Genomic DNA, 18,748 nt, shown 5'->3' with positions numbered 1-18,748 from the left:
ACTGGTTTAGGTAAAATCCTTCAAGCCATGTGCCAGCTATCTTATCAGTTACCCAGCAGTGATGGAAGTCAAGAATAGAGTATATTAAAGGTGAGGAAAACGATAGTCTCTAGTCTATGAAGAAACTACTTAGCTCTTTCTTTCATCCAAACAAATTTTTTTTTTATCCCTACATGTTACCACTAGGAAGAATCTACTAATTTTGTATACTGCTTCTGAGAAATTCCAACATCTTTTGTCTGTTTCTCAAAATTAGTTTCGTGAATTCCAGATGTGCATTTCACTCCCTCTATCATGTTAATCAGTGACCTGACAATCTTAAGGATGTAAAAACAAAACAAAGCAAAACAAAAAACCCAAAAAACCCCCAAAATTTTGATTTGAACCAACACATATATTACTTAAAACAAACAAACAAACAAAAAACTTGCTTTTAAAAAGACTAGTGAGTCATCTTTGGCCTCTGTAAAATTTCTAGGCTCCCAGGTTTGAAGTGTTCTTTCTGTGGGCTATTTTTGGAATTTTTATGGAGAGCTCTAAATATATCTGGTCTAAACACTACTTTGACATTCATGCAAGGATATATATTCTCAAATTTCTAAGAATCAGCCAATTAATTTTAAAAAGAACTGCATTGTGACTCTTGGTCATAGAAATTTATAGCTTTTCAAAACTAATTTATATATATATATTTTTAAAGATTTTATTTATTTATTTGACAGAGAGAGATCACAAGCAGGCAGAGAGGCAGGCAGAGAGAGAGAGAGAGAGGAGGAGGAAGCAGGCTCCCTGCTGAGCAGAGAGCCAGATGCGGGACTCGATCCCAGGACCCTGAGATCATGACCTGAGCCGAAGGCAGCAGCTTAACCCACTGAGCCACCCAGGCGCCCGACTAATTTACATTTTTGAATTTAATTTTTTAAAGTGAATTTATGTTAATCTTATAAATAAAAGATTTAATATAAGAAACTCTCAGTGAAAAGAGTTTCACTTACTTTTATTCCTATGAGTTGGATTTAAATTTGTATATTTGTATTATATATATTTTCTATATTTGTATTATATACGCATATTTATATATATATATATTTATATACAATGTATGTTTTAAAATATATTGATATTCAAGTTACAGAGACATGTTACAATAAAATGAGTTGTGGATTTGGAGGGATGGGCATTAGACAAAAATAATAAACTTGTATGTCAGTAACTGTATAAATATACATGAAAAAAAATACCAGGAAACCAATTAGCCAGTACTTCATCTATTGAAGCTCTATCATAACAATGTATTTATATCCCCCAGATACAAAATGTTGAAAGCTGTTTTAGCATCCAACAAAATCACATATACCCATCACTCATTTTGAGAAGATATTTCAAAATGTATCTTACTTTTGGCAAGTCTGGCTTTGTGGGGAGAGGAATCTTAAGATATAAAAGGATGTTATGTAATTTAAGTGTTTATGAAAAGGCAGCGGTGCCTGGGTGGCTCAGTTAGTTAAACGTCTTGCTGTGGCTCAGGTCATGATCCTGGAGTTCCAGAATCAAGTCTCACCTTGCACTCCCTGCTCAGTTGTGAGTTTGTTTCTCCTTCCCCTTCCCCCTACACCCTACTTGTGCTCTCTCAATTGCTCTCTTTCAAATAAATAAATAAACTCTTAAAAAAAAAAAAAAAGGAAAGATGCTAAAGATGTTGGGAAAGATGCTAAAAGCTTTTGATACAATCCCTACAACAACCTGATGAAGCACAGAAAAGGTACATAATTTTTTCAACTTATTGTTTATAAGTGATGAGACCAAGAAACTGGCTCCAGAGTCTGTTAACAAGTCCACTCTGCTGCATTTATTTACATAATTAACACATGTTGAATTCCTATTCTGAGCCCACATCTCACAAAAAAGCTCATAAACTTCAGTGCTTTGCCATCAATAACTTTTGACATTCACAACAAGCCTACAAAGTAAACTCAGTTGATAGTTTTATTTATACATGAGAAAATTAATGCTTAGCTGCTTTAATAAATTAATGTCCTATGGGTATTAACATTGCTGTGATTAAATTCTAAGTGTGCCTGACTATAGAATCTGGGCTCTTGTAGTAATCAGTGTCAGATTAACATTCGATTGTAGTCATATGGCATGACTGCACTTGGACTTAGGAGAGCTGGGCAAGATTAAGAATCACGGCATGGCAAATTTGGAGAGTGCCTATCGAAGAAGTGTAGATAAGATATGGGAATAAACAACCTGAACTTTAGATATAGCAGTGTACAATTTGGATGTTGGATGAGAGTTCAGAATTGGTGAGCTTCAGAAGACTTGGTATTCCAACCTAAGTATATCTATCATCAGCAGGAGAACTCAACGAGTATTCTTTGTTCATCATTGCCTCTCCACTCCTAAGTAAATTCAGTTGTATTGTAATTGCTCAGTAAAGATTTTTTTTAAACAAAAAAGTCCATATGTAAGTAAGTATATAACTAGCTGTTATATACATATAAATGCATATATATTTATTTACTTATAATAAAGTAAATAAGTATATAACTAGCTATTCTTAATAAAAATGAAATAATTTTAGATTGACAGAGCTTCATTTAAATTCCACTAAAACCTTTTTGTTCTTGTTACTGGATTCAATTCTAACAAGAGCTTTGCCAAGGAGTTGGAACTCTCCATGTTTCCCAGTTGAGGAAATTGAGATGTACAGTGTTTAAGTACCTGGCCCACTTAATTTAAAGATAAGAGGTAAATCAATGATGCAAAGCAGCCATCAGATTTTAAGTCTATGCCACTTAAAGTTTGAAAAGAATATTCGTGTCTTTAATGTATTATTTGTATTGTTTGGAAAAAACACATACTTTTTTTTTTTTAAAGATTTTATTTATTTTATTTAACACAGAGAGCAACAGATCACAAGTAGGCACGGAAGCAGGCAGAGAGAGAGGAGGAAGGAGGCTCTCTGCTGAGCAGAGGGCCCGATGCAGGGCTGGATCCCAGGACTCTGAGCCAAAGGCAGAGGCTTTAACCCACTGAGCCACCCAGACACCGCCAAATACATGCTATTTTATATGCTATGCAGTTTTTAAAAAAATAGCTTTTTAACCACGTGGGCTAATTTGGACATCCCTGAGAGTCAGAGCTGCCTTCTGGTAGTTATTTTCTATAGTTTTGTCTTATAAATTAAGGCTGGTAATTTCTTGTGCTTAATGGTTTTAGTATTAAAAGCCAAACTAACCCATTTTTACATTTTTGTTTTTCAGGTCCTGAAGAGGTAGAAATCAAGTGCCCCTTGAATCACATTGCTTGCCTTGGTACCAACAAATGTGTTCATTTATCCCAACTGTGCAACGGTGTCTTGGACTGCTCAGATGGGTATGATGAAGGACTACATTGTCAGGGTGAGTCTGTTTGTGGAACAATCCAACCACACTATTAAATTATTCACAGTTCAAGGAAGTTCAAGAACCTATAACCTGCCTTTTCTTTCAACCATAACCGTATCAGTTATTGAGAAAGCAAGAATTTTATTGCCAGAGATAATCAATACGCATTTCAAACCTGTAACTTGTTGTGCTTTATTGAAAAATGCCATTAGAAAAAGAAATACACTTATGGTTTGTACCCCTGGGGATAAAAATATATGTTTATAAAAAATAAAAAATTAAAAAAAAAAAAAAAAAGAAAAAGAAATACATTTGGACTTTGACACTGGACTCTGAAACAATTACATATTTCATAGAAAACAGTACTCTTGAGGAAAAGACAAATGAAAAGTCTTTGTCATAGGAGATTAATACCATACAGTGTCATAAATTTATTAAATTTATTAATACCATACAGTGTCTCTAAACCTTTACTTAAACAAAGAATATTTGAAGTAAAACCTCTGCAACAAAATATTTTAGTATGAGGTATTACCAGGAATTTTTCCTTAATGTTACTTCCTATACTTTCCTATAATTTTATAATTTTTTTTTTTTTAATTTTTTTATTTTTATAAACATATAATTTTTTATAATTAGAATTTTCCTATAATTAATGTTACTTTCCTATAATTTTCTTTCTTTTTAAAAAAGCAACATCTATGTTCTATAGTGGTCATGTTTTTACCTACATATTAAGGAAGGTAGGGAGAAATAATTAAAATCTAGAAGTTAACAAAAGGTTAACCAGAATATGAAACATTCTAATAAAACTGGTTGGAGAGAGGAAATGAAGTATGAAGCCAAAAAAAGAAAAAAGAAAAAGTTGAGGATTGAGGTAAGGACCCAAATCTGGAAACAGAATCGGGGTATCAGTCAAGTAAATTTGGCTCCAAGATAAAGCCCAGAAAGAAACCACTGAATCAAAAGTCTCTCAGTCAAATTCCCACCAGCTGAGTATAACACAAAGGGTATTTATTGAAGCTGAGCAGTTAAAGAGTGAGTAACCTGTCCTTTGTGTTGAGGTCAATAAGACAATAAGGAATAGAAAAGTATAGAAAACTGGAGATACATGTCTGGTCTCTGACCAGATTCACACAAACTAACTGCTGCCATGTGCAAACAGATCACAGGTTACCTAAAGTTCCAGTTTTTCAGAAGCAGCTCCATATCTGTATGTGTTTACATCGTTCAATGTAAGCTACTTCTTTTTAAAACATTGTATGGCCAACCATGTACAGACAAACAAAACCTGTCTGGGGTCCTGTCAGGGCTTACTGGCTTCCAGCTGCCTACCACAGGGCTGAATGCAGTAACTGGATTCAATACCAGAGAGATACACTGGAAAAAAGAGTAAATCTTAGAAAGGTAGTCCAAGGTGGTAAGGCTATTGAGAGACCATAGATCATCTGGGCCACTGGGTCTTTCCCTTTTTCAGAAAAGACTATCTCTGGTTCTGTGGACAGATTCAGTCTGAGAAGTTAGAGCGTTTCCTTCTTTGGCTGAGTTTTGTTTCTTAGCCTGAATTCTGTCGGGGTCACAAAACGAGCCAAAAGATTTTCAGTTTTAGTTATGAATACATGTGTAATAATAATTAATAAGATTTTTTTTTTATTTAAAGACCTTTAACATGTATTCTTTTTGTATAATTGGATACTTAAAAGAAGGATATTAACAGAAAAACGGTAAAGTATGGAATTATAAAGTGATAGGAGTCAAAGAGTTTAATTTTCTTTTCAGAAATTATCTTTTCTAGAGCCTAATTCTACCCACTTCAGTTATAATTCAGGCTTCTTATTACATTAAGGAAAAAAAGTTTTTGGATAGATGTGTGACTGAGCTTCTAAAAGAGTGAAATTATCACATTGCCAAAAACTTCCTCGGAAGTGGTTACACAAATTAGAATATCTCAAACATATTTCAGTGCTGTGAATCATACGAAAATATATCAGAGTTCTCTAGTAAAATTTAGAGTTGTGACCTAATAGGTGAAGGAATATGTTAATAGTAAAACACGGGATTCATATAAATACAAAGTATTGGAATAAAAATAAAATGGTACTAGATTTATCTTGAACTTTTAAAAACTCAGTGTATACTTCAGACTGAAATACATTTAACATATATAATTGTTTATGGTTCGATCTTTCTTCCTGTTCTAATTCAGATTTCTAACTGTTCCAACTTTCATATCTTTATCACTAGTGACAAACTTTTTCTTTTCCTTTTTTTTGGTAGGAGGCTGAGTGAACAATTTTAGCCTTTTAAATATTTCTAGATTTCATCAAATGAAGTGTTTTAAAATGCCAAGTAATTTATTATGGCCTGAGGTGGATTTAAAAATAACGAGAAGTATATTTGGATCTGTGCTTGCTTTTCACCTTACTGGAGGGTGTATCTTCAACCTTTCTCCTAATTTTATGCCACACCCAATGAAAACTTGTTTTCTGATGAGTTAATTAGGCACCAGCCTGTCACGTTTCTAAAGAAATTTCTCATCTATAGAGATATAATAAAGAAAGAAACCAGATTAATTCAAACATTGTATTGATTTTTAGAGATGCTTTTCTCTTGTAGAACAGTTCTGCCTGAATCACTTTCTCTGTCTAAATCCATTTCTCTTTTTGTTGCATTCTAAGCACATACTCCAATTTAAGTAATTATACATAAAGCCAAAGACGTGATTCAAAGATGCCTTTGTCTCCTTTTTTTTTTCTAATAAAGGATCTAAAGTACATTTGGTGGTATATTTGTATCCTTTGCGAAAATTAATAAGGAGAAAAGTTTAACATTTGGGAGGTGATATTCTGGTCTTGGGAATGGTTTTGTATCAACGAATTGTTTTTCTGAATGTTCCATAGAAAAAAATCAATTTCTTCCTGGTGAGGGTAATGAAAAGATATCTATTATTAATGATTTTCTATAACACTGATATTTTAATCTCCATAATTTAGCTTTATTTGAAGAAAGAAAAATGGATTTTTGTATATGGGTGTACTTATATATAGGGATGTGCTTGCAAAAATTTTACAATGAGAATGTTCAAAATCACCACATTATATTTTAGAAAACTTCATCTCTTCCTACATAGTATTTCATATCAGTAATAATATTACTATATCTAAATTGCATGAGCAATAAAAATGCATTCTGTAGATTCCAAGGCTTCTCAGTATAGGATATTTCCACAGAAATCTTCAGAGCCATGCAAAGAAGTGAACAAACTCAACTAATAGATACCAGATCGACTGAACTGTATCAAAACATTATTTTGAAATTTGATCTTCTTAAGGTGATTCATTATGTTAACATTAAAAGTGGCTGTGAACAAGATAAGCCCCTTTTTAAAATTCACAATCCTGTTTAGAGTACATTTGCGGTGCAAAATAATCAAACATTTCAATGTACAAGGGAACAACAGTTTCTGTGACATTGTCCACTTTTACTCTATTAAAAGAATACGGAAACACTTCATGTTAGTGAAAAAAGAGATTCTGTCTTCTGTGTCTCAAGAAAACATGATTATGTAATCTACGTGATTGTTTACCCAGCATCCCAATGTCCTTTTCAACTTGTGTGAAGAGTTTACTAAAACTGAGTAGGGAATGAAACTCCTTGTCATCTGAAGAGCTCACCACCCAAACATACAAATATGCACACACAAATATACATACTGTTCTTTCCTGATTTCTCTCTTCTATCCTGAACCTGTTCCTACATAATTCTGAGTGTATAATGTGTTAATTAGTGTATTTGATATGGAACTGAGAGAAGAATAAGATTCTTTTATATCACCTTGAATATATCACCTCGAATGTATCTTTTATATCACTCCTTGAATAATACATATTCAGAATTCTTAAAATTCCATTTGATTTTTTTACTTTACTTGCCATCTGGAATATAATTTTCCTAATAATTGAAATTACAATTTTCTCCACCCGCTCACAATCTATTCTAATATATTTATTTTAGATTCTAGGAATTCTAATGTATTTATTCTAATGTATTTTAGATACTGATTTATATTTAAAAATTTATGTGGCTTTTTTTTTCCTTTTATATTACTGCTGGTAAAAATAAAGTCTTAGGAGAAAGTGCTAAAAAATCCTGGAATTAATTTACAAATTAGAGCTTTCTCAAAATGGACTGAAGTGAAATGGCAAACTTTATTATCTGTAATAACTTAACACAGGAAAATTAGTAATCCTTAAAACTTCTGTTTAAAAAAAAAAAAAAAACTTCTGTTTAAATCACATATATATTCCAAATATTCAAAAACTAACCCAGGTCAATTAATTTGATGCAATAATTGATTTGAGAAAATTAAATGTAATAAATTTAATTTAAAGTAGTAAAAAATTTAAAAAAATAAAGTATTCAGAATTAATCTTTAGTTCAAATGTTTATTTCATTCTTTCAGAAAAGAAATATTTTACCTTGTGATGATATTTTGTTAGTCATTACAACAATGATTTCAGGTGGACACAAGATTAGCTTATGTAGCTACCAGGAAGGAAGGAAGGAAAGAAAGAGGTTGGTGAAGCTGATGAAAAAGGCAAATCATTTTGGAGCACTTTATTATTTTTACATTCACTTTATTGTATCAGTGAATCTTGCCCTATCCCCATTTTAAAAGTTCCTATTGAAAAATATTGCCAATCCTTTTTCTAAATTAAAATCAGCTTATCATGCTAGAGAAGGGAATTTCAGTATGCAGAATCCAAAGGCAAAGGTATGGAGAAGAGGTACAATTCAGGCAATGTTAGAGGAAGTATATCTTTCGGTAACACAAAGCTGAAAGCTCGTGTAGAGAAAGAAACTTGACCAGTGTGTTTTCAAGTTACTTGAAACATCAATAAGCCAAAAGCTAGAAAACAAACAGCTATAATTACCCAGGAGGACCTGGGTTTCTGTGCTCAGACCACTTTTGATTATTGAAGTTCCTGCAACTTAAAAGTAGATTTTGCCATATATATATATATATATATATATATATATATATATATATATATATATTTTGTCTTGAGTTGTGCTAAGGTGATCACAGAGTCTCAAATCTATCTCAAGTATAAGCATTTTCTCTCAAAATGATTAGCTTCAGTAACTGAGTTAGTTTAGTGAAAGCCGATGACTCTTAACACAGGTTGATTTCAGGACCTAATGCTTTTTTGAAGCAAAGCAACAATTCTTATGAAGAATAAGTCTTCTACAAGTGTATCATCCTTTTGCAAGGCTATTACAGACATTTATATCGACAAATGACACCTATGCGAAAATTAGTTGAATGTACTTGAACACTTCTAAATATATGTATGTGTCTATGTGTATGTGCATATTAATGTATACACACAGAGAGACATACGTACCCATATATAGGTACATATAAATGTGTATATTAATTTTCTAGAGTTTTAGACTTATAAATTCTGTTTAATTAGAAATATGTTGTTGCACAGATATCTCACTTCTTTTTTTTTTAAGATTTTATTTGATTTTTATTTGACAGAGAGATCACAAGTAGGCAGAGAAGCAGGCACAGAGAGAGGGGGAAGAAGGCTCCCTGCTGAGCAGAGAGCCCGATGCGGGGCTCAATCCCAAGACCCTGGGATCATGACCTGAGCCGAAAGCAGAGGCCTTAACCCATTGAGCCACCCAGGTGCCCGCACAGATATCTGACTTCTTAAGACTGATTTGTTAGAAGTGATTGCTAGACTAATCCTGCTCAAGAGACTTGGAGTTCAGATTTCAATTGTTTGTTTGAATATGTTGACTTCTAAAGACAGCTGGCAAACGAACTGACTGCTGGTGGGGAGAGGATAACTAATGTGGCTCTATATGATAGCCCAGCATGTGAAAAGATAATCTAAAGTAGTTTATTGTTTATTGGAAGTTAATCTTTTTGTAGTGGATATACATCTTTGATTAATGTTAATATATATTAATTAGAGTTCTCTGGCTCCAGACAGAATCGTTTTTAAGAATAACTGGAAAACAGACTTTGCAATATAAAAAGAATATCCTGTAAGCGTAGTAATAATAGCTTAAAAATGATAAAACACTGAAGGATCTAACTTAAAAAAAGATGCTCTTTATTACAACATCATTGCAGATTCTATGTCTTTCTTCTTGGCAAACAGTGGTTTAAAACTAGCTTGTATTACATCCAGATTTTTTGATCCAGTCTTTTCTGTGGTAATAATCCTGGTGCATTATGGACCTTTAATTGCTGCTGAATTATATTCTATTTCTAGGTGATTTTGGTTTTAAACAGATGTAAGTCAAAACCACAAATCCACAACTTACACCCCAGTGGAGTATTTATTCTGTTTGCTTAGTATCTGTAGAACAAGGAGCAAGTGCTTTGATGTAGAGATTAACTACTTGGTTTGAAACAACTCCTATGATGCCTGTACCTAAAATATACCAATCTCTTACATAGAATGACTGTGCAATACCACAAAAAGCCAGAGAACTCAGCTTACCCAACTCTACCCCCAGTAATATCTCTGAAAGAAGAAACTTGTTAATAGTTCCACTAATTTGGGAATAGTTAATTTGCATGGATATTCATGGACACTGGGACTCATTTAGCTGGATCTCTCCCTCATAGTTCCCTTCCTAATATGATGGAAAACAGAGAATTGTATGTAAGAAATAATAATGGATATGAGGCCAAAATGAACTTTCCAAACTGTGCCAAAAGAAACACTATAAAGTTTTCCCTATATTGAATTCTTTAATTCACTTCAATAAATTTTATTGACTGCTGAGAGTATTCTAAACATTTACCTAAGCACTGGGGATGTAGAAAATCCTATTTTCTGCCTCCATGGAATTCACTTGTCATAATGGAGGTATGTAGAAATTGCTAAGGAAAACTAAAATGAAGAGCATCTAATTCTGCTTAAGGGGATGCAAGAAAATTCCCCAGAAAGCTGATGGTTGACACATGTCTCACTCTAAGGGTTTGGTAAGCAAACGTGGGAAAGGAAGCCACTTCAAAAGGAGGGAACTATGTGTACAGAGACACAGGTGTTTAAGAAAACATGGTACACTCAAGAGAGCTCTTAAGTTCTTTGGTAAGGTTGATGCATAGGGTTCTAAGCAGAGATTGATGAAGTAGAACCTGAAAAAATACCTGATATTAGACCTGGAGTGTTTATATTAGAATAAGGATACATTATGACCTACCTGAAATGCAAGAGAAAGAGAGGGGAAGTAAGGCATGAGATATGTTATTCTTTAATGTATCACTTTCATGTAAGTAGAAGTCAAAACAGATGACAAGGAAAGGCATTTTAAGTGAGCTCCTTTTCCAATGAAAGTTAGGAACTTGGAATGCGTATTTACTATTTTAAGCAACCAGAATCCTATTTTTAGCAATCACTAAAGTAGCATCTTAGTTGTATCTTAACTTTGAGAAATGGATGACAGTTCTAATGTTATTCAAAAGTATGAATTATAATAAACTGTCCCTCAGCTCTCTACTCAACCTCAAATGTGAGGGCAAATCCCCTATAATTCATTATTTAGTTTTTGACACAAGCAGCTTGATACTTTATAAAGTAAAGAATTAAAGCAGGTAGCTGAGATTGACTGGCATCCCCAGGAGTCACACAGAAAAGCAGTGTGAGAGCAAGGTTTAAAAACTGTGACCTTGAGTTTTTGTTCTCCAGTTTTGACTACTGAGCCTTAACATATCAACTCAGAGAAATGCATAAAATTGTCATGCTTCAGCATCCTTTCTGACCCGTTTTTAAAGGAGCAAGATGGCCTGTAGAAAATCAACTGAAAAACATTTTTGAGCTAACTATATGTTTCCTGTCAGTTTTATTAATTGATTGAGCAGGGGAAAAAAAAAATGTGCTGAGTGAACCACAAGCTGAAAAACTATATAACAAGCTTGCAGAATTAAATGTCTCAATCTGACTATTAGCTTTATCCCCCTGAGAAAAATTAGTGCTTTCATTTGATAAGGGATGTAGAAAGGATTTGGGGAAGTTCATTTTAACTCTTTGAAGTCGATTTGCACTAGTTACAATAAGAAGTGACAAAAGAGAAGAGAAAAGAAAGGGAAAAAGCCTAAGAATCAACTTCCATAATAGGATCTGAAAGGAAAAATGAGAGACTTCTTAAAGTCATTCAATAGACAAAGTTTAAATTTTGAAAGAAAAAACCCAATACTCTTCCAACAAATAACCAATAAATAATTAGAAGATCTGAGATTTATTAAGCTTGATCTGGAATTCTAGGAAGTTTTACAGAATTCTACAGAGGACGATGTCAGGAGATTTGCACACCTTCAGCCAATGTTTTCAATTCTGAATTTCTATTCTGTTCAAAATTGCAGAAAAATGCTATTTCTGTTGCTTTTTCTCTGCTCCACTGTTATCATTTATACAGTAAACCCTATTCTGTTGGATTCCATGTGTTATAATTCTGTCATAACTGAATATTTAATATATTAAATGATATTAAAAAAATAGCTACAAGACTGGTGACTTCGAGGCTCCTGGGTGGCTCAGTCAGTTAAGTGTCTGCCTTCTGCTCAGGTCATGATCCCAGGGTCCTGGGATCCAGCCCTACATCAGGCTCTCCCTGCTCAGTAAGGAGCCTGCTTCTCTCTGTCCCTCTGTCTGCTGCTCCCCTTGCTTGTAGTCTTCTCTCTCTCTCTGTCAAAAATAAATAAAATCTTTAAAAAAAAAAAAAAAAGACTGATGACTTTGGAGCTTTCCATAATTAGTCCCTTCATAGTCAAATCAAACATTGATTTGTTTTTCATTCATGTGGAGACAGAAAAATATGCACATGTATTTTAAGTTTCTCCTAAGCTTTCTACATGGACTTGTATATTTGTGTTCAGACATAAGAAACACATTAAAGATTAATTTCTGAAGGAATACACACCATCTAGATTTATTTCTGTTAGCTGAGAATTTGCCTTCCAGCTCCCCATTAGGTTTGTGATTTAGTAAAAGCATGAAATTGATAATTGACCTCTGTATGCCAAGTAGGATTGTAGAACCAGTCCAGACAACCCATTGTGGTTGTGGAAGCCATAGGATGCCAACCAAAGTGAGATCAGTGTGCTCTCAGAGCATCTTCTGAATTAGGTCAGTGTGACCGTGAGCCAAGTCTTGAACATCAGATAAAAAGGAGAATGGGAAGGGCAAGCCCAAAGAGCACTTTTCAGTTCCATTAGCTGAAATGTGTGGCATGTTCTCATTCAATCTACAGGTACGAAACTCAGAGTGCCAAGAAAAAAATCTGTGCAGTTCAGTAAATGGCTTAAAGAACTATAATATTTTCAGAGTAGAAACACTAAGAATCTGAATTGTCTAACTTTTAGTTAGGTCAATTAAATTTTAAGAGTTTTCAAAGAATTTTGGAAAAAAATGTTAAAAGATATAGTATAAATTGCTTTTTAGTACATATGGAATATCTAAATACTTATTATATTAAAATTATATATAATTCATTATAATGTAGAAAAATATTTTTGCATAAGTATTCTGTTAGATTTTCCTAGCCTACATCTATTGGATATCTAGCTGAATTGCTTATTTCAGGAAATTAAGACATACATATTTTTATGCCTTTCACTTGTGTTTTTGTTCATTTGCTCTTTTTTTCAAAACTAGGATAAGGTGATGATTCCAGTCAAGTTTGTACTGTGAGTGCTCCATCCTACGCACAAATGACTTCCGGTTCCTGTTCAGTCAGTTGGGTTTTCACTCTACCCATTTAAACTATTATGCAAAGAAAATGTGCAGAACTGAAGGAAATATGCTTAGAGTAACTCATGGGGTAAAGTATACTACACAGTATGCTAGAATTATTGGGCTCAAACAATGTGCTCTTTGTCAGGAAGATTCATTTCTGCATTTTACCTAAAGTGATTTGCTCCTTTCAGTTTTGTTTAGTAGAGATACCTGTAAGATGCAGAGGGAAGCAAAGGTCTGCTTTATGATTATAACTACAAATACAGAAGCAGCGATAACTTTCTCTCAGTGTGAAGCAGACCTGGAAGATAAAAGGGCCAGAAGGGATTTTCAGAGGTCATCCAGTCCATCCATCTGTCTTTAGGCTGGACTGAACTCAAACTTGCCTAGACAGATTGCCACCTACGCAATTCGGAAGGCCTCCAGGGAGAGAAATTCTAACAGCCATTTTTAGTAACACAGTCAATGCTTAGCAATTGCTACTCTGAACAAATGTTTGAGTAATGTATTATAAAATTCTCCATGCTCTCCCAATTTTTACTCTTTTCGGTCCAACATATTCCTATAGGTTAATCGTGTTTTTCTTGCACCTCTCCAGACAGTTTTAAATTTTCAAAATTTTTAAAGTTATACACCGCCCCCCCAACCAAACAGATACAGTTTAAGTGAATAGTGTTCTCTGTAACTGACTGTCAGCACTGCTGACTCCTGTGATTATTCTTTATGTGTTTTCTTATAACTTAACATTGCCTTGTTCACTCATGTTGCTTTTGTTAGGAATTGTCTTAGGCTATGAAAAACAGATCTTAAAAAAGAAAAAAAAAAAAGAAAGAAAGAAAGAAAGAAAAAATGTCCAGAGATAGATGTTCCAAGTGAGGGAAGATGATTTCATGACCTGATCTCTGTTCCAGGTTCCCATGCTTCTCTTCAGCCATTTTTCTCAACTTTTTTCCACCCTCAAGTAGGCTAAGGCCATGGATGGCCACTGCAACTTCAATTATCACATCCCCATTCCATGAGGAAGGAAGAAGAATGAAATATCCCAACCAAGCAAGTCAAACTCTGTCTTAAAGGACTTTACCAAATTTCTGTCTCTGTGCCATTGGCCAGAATTTTAACACACAATCACCCTTCTTTGGATTAAAGGCTGGGAGATGTAGTTTTTCAAGTGTACAAAGACCGCTTCAATAAAACCAGACTTGGAAGAAAGGGATAACGGATATTTTGTAGCAACTAGAAGTTTTTGCTATATGTGCTTTAATAGAGCAATCAGATAGTTGACTGCTCGCCACATAGGGATTCAGTTGTACTATGTTGGGTGAAACCTATGGGAAAATTCTGAAGGACAGAGAACTGGTCAGTAATAGCTCTGTAGTTTTGAAAACCAGTGAAATGAGATGTTCGGGCAATATCACTAAAACTCCCTCCAGGTATAAAATTGTTTAAATGAATAAAAATATTCAATATCCCTGGGAAATGGTAAGAAAAGGGTCAGCTGTACTAGCAAAGAGTTCCCAAATATCCAGACTCAGTGGCCATGGAGGAGAGTTCCTGGGGAGTCAGTAAGGGCTGGCCACTACCTGAGAAAAGGCCCAGATAAACTTGATTTACAAGAGAATGATAGTCTCCTCTCTCCCTCTCATTCTCGCTCCTTTTCTTCTCCCCTTCTCTTCCATGTCCTTCTCTCTCCCTCTATTGCTATCATTGCTCTCTACCCCCTTTCGGGCTTTACTTTACATTTTTATTCCTTCAAATTGGGCTTAAACTTAAGACTTTAAAAAACTAGGAGAATTTCAAAATCTTTGCTATTGTTTCACATCTGTGGTCAGCCAACCTTATTTCATAATTTATTTTTACTATGTGGTCTGTTGTCATATATAAAGGTTGTTTTGTTGAGTATTTTGAGAATGCCAAATCATGTTAAGCTCCTTTGTTTATCTTATTCCCTCTCTGATGGTAAAGTTCCTGTTGTTTGTGATTTGTTTTGCTTTCCTAAGACTATCAGTTGTTTCCAACCAAAAGAATACATCACAAATATTTTATTGCTGCTGCTGTTTATTTTATTTTGAAGGATCCTTTTTTTTAATTTTTATTTATTTATTTTTTCTTTTCTTTCTTTCTCTCTCTCTTTTTTAAAGATTTTATTTATTTTATTTGACAGACAGAGATCACAAGTAGGCAGAGAGGCAGGCAGAGAGAGAGGAAGGGAAGCAGGCTCCTTGCCGAGCAGAGAGCCCCATGCAGGGCTGGATCCCAGGATCCCGGGATCATGACCTGAGCTGAAGGCAGAGGCTTAAACCCACTGAGACACCCAGGCACCAGCCCCCACCTTTTTTTTTTTTTTTTTTGAATTCCAAATTCCATCAGGTGATTACCTCTGCCATTTTTTATACTCCCAAATTAATTTTTATATATGAGATCCCAGTTAAAAAAGTAGTTTTTACCACATGGTCCTAGAAAGTAATTAGGCATTATATAGGCACTGGAGCATATCGTAATAAAATCTCACAGTAAAAACAACATAGTGTATAGTTACATATATGTATGTGTGTATACACACACACACACACACAGAAAGAGAGAGAGAGGGAGAGGGGAAGAGAAATGGAGTATGAACATAGTGTAGTATCACATGATTCTCACTAGAGTTCTAAAATTAAAATTATGAATGTCTAAAAGAAGAGCAAGATGAAGAATTCTATGTGCTGAGAGGAATCAAAGTCAGAATAGAAAATGTTGGTGATTATACCAAATTCCCCCTATGCAAATAGCATATTAACCTTTTCCTCTTCATTTTAATAATAGGTAAATCCACATTGGTGTGGTGGTAAGCTTCCCTTTTGAATGGCAAGGGAGGAGCTGGAGAACTTCCTGGGATGAAACTAAAGGCCTCTTCTACCTACCCACTCTGTATTAGGAAGAGCTTTATGGGTTACCCAGCCAGGACAGTGTGGCTGTTCTGGTGTTAACAGTTCATGTCTTTTAAGAACCTAGAGTTGAAACAAATGTTACAGAATTGCAGTCAGCAACATCTGCCAAACTGGAATTACTGTATTTCTAGTTTATACATTGCACTGGATTTCAGAGCCCCCAAAATCAGAAGGAAAAAATGACTTCAGGCACACATGTAAAAACATAGATTGGATTTTTAAATTGCTGCTATATTATTATACTCCTTGCTCAAGTAGAAATGATTACTATGGAAGAAAGAAATAGCTTTCTTAAAAAAAAAAAAAACAACTTAGATACAGAGACATCCTTTATTATTGTCAAAGACTGTTTTTGTTTGTTTCTGGGCTAAAGTATCTGTGTTGAAATCTAAGGGTTTTTTTTTTCTATTTGATTGTTGGATTTTTCTCCTAAAGTTGATTTAGTTCACCAATATATATTTTCCTTTTTCTTCAATAGCTTTTTCTATTTTCAAGTGACATTTTTTTGTTGTTGTTGTTTTGGATGTGTAATAGTTTCTGTGAGAAATATTTCCCAAAGCAAATATAAATATTTCCAATATACTAAATTACAATGATTTTTTGTTATTCAGATACACCTGGAATATATAATAATTCTTTTGAAGAGGCAATTAGCACTTAGTTCAGTGACTTAGGTAGTGTAACTTTTTTGACATTTTGTTTTATTGTATGCAACCAAGGTACTGCATATCTATAAAGGACCAATACTAACCTAAATAAGAAATTCCCAAAGGTTTTCATGTAAGTTGACGAATGTAGAGGATTAAAGGATCAGAAGAGTTGATCACTTACTATCTTGTCAGTACAGCTTGTTATCTACCTCTATTCCAATCTAAATAAAAACTGGAATATTGTGTCAGATAGGTTTCCTAACTCTTTAGAAACAAATGGCAATATATAGTTGCATCACAGAAGCACGTTGTTGTCATGTTTAGGATCATATTTTATGCTGTAATAGTGATTAAAACTTAATATTTTGAATTTCAGTTGCTTGCTTACTTTTTAATTGGACAAGTGATTTTATACTTTGCTTTGTAAGACTGGTCACCAATAAACAAGGCGGGGAACACAAACTTGATATATTAAGTCTCATTTTACTTGAGAAATATAAGGGGAGGATGAGTATTTTCCCTTGCTCTTATACTGGGAAGAGAATATATTTGTACTAAAATTAGGTATGAAACTATAATTGAACTAATGTGTGTAAAGATCAAATAAATGCTCAGCTTTGGGTAGTTATAATTAAATTATAATTATTTTAACAGTACCTCTGTGGAAGTCTAATGTGTAATATAGATCAGATGGGTGCCATTAAAGCAATCAGGATGGGTAGAATAGACAAGGAACTACAAATGAACTATGGATGGATTGATGGGTGGATGGAAGGATGATCTAGAAAATGAGACAAGACATCACATGTCAGAGAGAAGGCTTTGTGGGAAAAAACTGATTTATACAAATTTATTAAAAAATTTGAAATTGCATGAACTGGTGTTGGAGACTATGAAATCTCAGTAAGTTTAATATCCAACAGGCAGGAAAATGGTATAAAATGAATATAACATATTTATATGGTGTGCATGTCGTAGATGAATCTGGACTAGGGGGGTAAAGAAAAAAAATAGTTCAATAGAGAATAATATCCAAAGTTAACTCAATGTCAACTATTTTGTTTGATGACAAAGAATTCTTCACTCTAGTTTCCTTATATCACTTTTGTGGTCAGATCATTAAAGCTGCATCTTAAATTACAACGAACTTAATTAGGTGTAGAAAAGGGAAGATCATGTCTTCCAAAGGGGGGGCATAGAAGAAAGAAATTATATGAAAATATTTTGTTTTATTCAAAAGCATGCCCAAAGTGTCTCTCATGGGTCTGTTATCATTTAAGGTAATTTTCTTTTCAGACTTCAGTGCTTCAGAAACACATTTCCTTCAGAGTTGTATATTTATGTTAGTTTCATGTTTTTCATAGAGTCAGTCTTCAAAAATATGATTGTTTTACTTAATCTTTTATTTACCTATTAGATAAATATTTGCTGAAAATCCAAGATAAGCCAGTCACTATGCTGGGCTCTGGAAATATGCAGATGGTTTTTATCCTTAAAGGGTTTCCATAATTGTTTATGGATGCAACACATTACTATATAATTATGAACTATATAGTTAGAGCACTGATAGAAAAACACAATTGCCCCTGAACCTTGAGTTCCCCCAAAGGAATAATGCCATGATCAATTCTAAGTATATCCATCACTTACAGGGAACATGGTCAAAATATACTGAATTTTAGTTTGATTCACATTTCTTTTTAATCTTCAGGTAAGAAATAATCAGAAAGTCCATTGAAATGTTTCCCAAGTGGTATTTTTTAGGTCTTTTTCATTTGCAATTGAAATATTACTTTTGAGTATTTTTAACAAAAATGAGGACTTAATGGGCTCAGGTAACTTCTTACTTCTTCAAGTCCAGAGAAAATGCAGTTGTTTTTGCCAATACTTCAAATCAATATCTTGAGCCTGAATTTTTGTAGCTCCCTCATTGTGCCTTTCATTCCGCTCATTAGGAATTAAGTGAAAGTGCCAGGAATCACTGCTTTCTTCCCTTCACCTCTATCCGACTT

General features: G+C 33.9%; 1 protein-coding gene across 1 annotated transcript in view; it reads left to right on the top strand.

Moving 5' to 3' along the window:
• The window catches only part of LRP1B (LDL receptor related protein 1B), a 1,620,129-nt gene that overhangs the window by 325,520 nt on the left and 1,275,861 nt on the right, over positions 1-18,748 (top strand). Inside the window, exon 3 of the mRNA XM_045066491.1 lies at positions 3,270-3,407. Coding sequence (XP_044922426.1) covers positions 3,270-3,407 — 138 coding nt within the window. The remainder of the gene's footprint in view (positions 1-3,269; positions 3,408-18,748) is intronic.

Source organism: Mustela putorius, unplaced genomic scaffold (assembly GCF_011764305.1).
Source record: "Mustela putorius furo isolate JIRA1106 unplaced genomic scaffold, ASM1176430v1.1 tig00003867_pilon_pilon_pilon, whole genome shotgun sequence".
Lineage (NCBI taxonomy): Eukaryota > Metazoa > Chordata > Mammalia > Carnivora > Mustelidae > Mustela > Mustela putorius.
Note: the sequence above shows the minus strand (reverse complement) of the source record. Positions and strands in the feature narration are given on the sequence as shown.